The following is a 2554-nucleotide window of genomic DNA, read 5'->3' as shown; positions in this document are numbered from 1 at the left end:
ACCAGATCCACAAAGAAATCAAAAATAAAAATGAGGAAGGGTAAGAAAAACTCCTCTAGTCCAAGTAGATGGGATCCGCCAAGTGGATGGAAGTAGTATCTTCATTCTGTGCAACGCCCTCTATGTAGGGCTTCAATCTTTGGCCGTTGACTTTGAACAAAGTGCCATCCTTTAGGTCCTGTAATTTGACGGCGCCATGTAGAGACATTGACGTGACTATGAAAGGGCCATCCCATCTGGAGCGAAGCTTCCCAGGAAAAAGCCGGAGTTTGGAATTGAAAAGCTATACCTATTGTTCTCGCACAAAGGACTTGGGCAGAATATGTCGGTCATGAAATGCCTTTGTCTTTTCCTTATAAATGCGAGCATTCTCATATGCATCATTGCGCAGCTCCAATTCTGTCAACTGAAGTTCCCGATGAGAGCTAGCTTCTTTCTTGTCAAAATTGAACTGCTTGATTGCCCACAGAGCTTTGTCTCTAGTTCCACAGGAAGGTGGCATGCCTTGCCACAAACAATCCGGTATGGAGACATACCGATTGATGTCTTGTAAGCTGTGCGATAGGCCCACAGTGTATCATGGAGGTGCAGGGACCAATCCTTGCGATCTGGCCTAACGGTCTTCTCTAGAATGTGCTTAATCTCCCTGTTGGAAACTTCTACTTGGCCACTAGTTTGAGGATGGTAGGGAGTGGCTACTTTGTGTGAGACAGAATATTTAAGGAGCAACGTCTTGAGAAACCGATTGCAAAAGTACTTACCTCTGATGGCCCGTGGGGTATCGAATCGACTGAAAATGTTGGCCTGGATGAATTTGACCACAACCTTGTGATCATTAGTCTTGGTGGCCACAGCCTCGACCCATTTAGAGACATAATCCACTCCTACAAGAATATACTCAAACCCAAAAGATGGTGGGAAGGGTCCCATGAAGTCGATACCCCAAACGTCAAAGATTTCAACAATTAGGATAGGGCTTAGTGGCATCATGTCTCTCCGAGACATAGCTCCAAGGCGTTGGCACCTCTCATAAGCCCGACAAAACCCATAGGCATCTTTGAACAAGGTAGGCCATGTGAATCCGCTCTGTAAAACCTTGGCTGCAGTTTTCTTGGCACTAAAGTGTCCTCCACATGCTAATGAATGGCAAAATGTAAGAATATTGTGGAATTCACTCTCGGTAACATAGCGGCGGATTATCTGATCAGCACAATACTTGAATAACTCTGGAGCTTCCCAAAAATAAGATCGGACTTGCTTGAAGAAGCGATCCTTGTCTTGTTTAGACCAATGAGAAGGGATCCGACCTGTGGCTAAATAGTTAACAATATCAGCATACCAAGGCGGCTCCCTCGAAGTAATCTCAAATAGCTGCTCATCCGGGAAGGAATCATTAACTGGAATAGGCTGAGGTTTCTCAAACATAATCCGTGATAGGTGGTCGGCGACAACATTCTCAGTTCCCTTCTTGTCCCGTATTTTGGTGTCGAATTCTTGCAGAAGAAGTATCCATCGAATCAACTGGGGCTTAGTTTCTTTCTTGGCCAGCAAATGGCGCAGAGCCGCATGATCTGAGTAGATGATTACCTTGGATCCCAAAAGATATGAGCGGAATTTATCCAAGGCAAAGACAATGGCTAGTAGCTCTTTTTCTGTTGTTGTGTAATTGACTTGAGCATCCATCAGAGTCTTGCTAGCATAGTAGATGACATGAGGAAGCTTGCCTTCATATTGTCCCAGGACCGCACCCACAGCATAATCAGATGCATCACACATGATTTCAAACGGCAAAGACCAGTCGGGAGGCTTCATGATGGGAGCAGAAGATAGCATAGAACGGAGCTTATGGAATGCCTCTAGATATGCATCATCAAAGTGGAAAGTAGTATCCTTGGCAAGTAAATTACACAAGGGTCTTGAAATCTTATTGAAATCCTTGATGAAGCGGCGATAGAAGCCGGCATGCCCAAGGAAGGAACGAATCTACTTCACTGAAGTAGGTGGTGGTAGATTTTCAATCAGCTCAACTTTGGCACGATCCACCTCAATTCCTCTTTTAGATACTATATGGCCCAGAACTATTCCCTCTTGCACCATGAAGTGGCTCTTCTCCCAGCTTAAGATCAAATCTGTTTCTTTGCAACGTTGAAGCACAAGTGATAGATTGTGGAGACATGTATCAAAGGAGGAACCAAAAACAGAGAAATCATCCATAAATACCTCCAGAAATTTTTCTACCATGTATGAGAAGATCGACATCATGCATCGCTGAAAAGTGGTAGGTGCATTGCATAATCCAAAGAGCATGCGCCTATAAGCGAAGGTGCCAAAGGGGCAAGTAAATGTCGTCTTCTCTTGGTCTTGAGGATCAACTGCCACTTGATTATACCCGGAGTACCCATCTAGGAAACAGTAGTAGCTTTGGCCAGCAAGACGCTCTAGGATCTGATCAATGAATGGGAGTGGAAAGTGATCCTTCCGAGTATGGGAGTTGAGCTTGCGGTAGTCAATACAGACGCGCCATCCCGTGGTTGTGCGCTGGGGAATCAATTCG

At 45.0% G+C, this 2554-nt stretch overlaps 1 protein-coding gene across 1 annotated transcript; it reads right to left on the bottom strand.

Moving 5' to 3' along the window:
• Positions 1-402: 402 nt before the first annotated feature.
• On the bottom strand, positions 403-1833 carry LOC133863231 (uncharacterized). Its single transcript, XM_062299194.1, has one exon. It carries the CDS (start codon positions 1831-1833, stop codon positions 403-405), a length of 1431 nt encoding a protein of 476 aa, XP_062155178.1.
• Positions 1834-2554: the final 721 nt, after the last annotated feature.

Source organism: Alnus glutinosa, chromosome 3 (genome assembly GCF_958979055.1).
Source record: "Alnus glutinosa chromosome 3, dhAlnGlut1.1, whole genome shotgun sequence".
Classification (NCBI taxonomy): Eukaryota; Viridiplantae; Streptophyta; class Magnoliopsida; order Fagales; family Betulaceae; genus Alnus; species Alnus glutinosa.
Note: the sequence above shows the minus strand (reverse complement) of the source record. Positions and strands in the feature narration are given on the sequence as shown.

Coding starts and splice junctions, on each gene's coding strand:
- LOC133863231 (XM_062299194.1), bottom strand. CDS start 1,833: ATGCTATCTTCTGCTCCCATCATGAAGCCTCCCGACTGGTCTTTGCCG.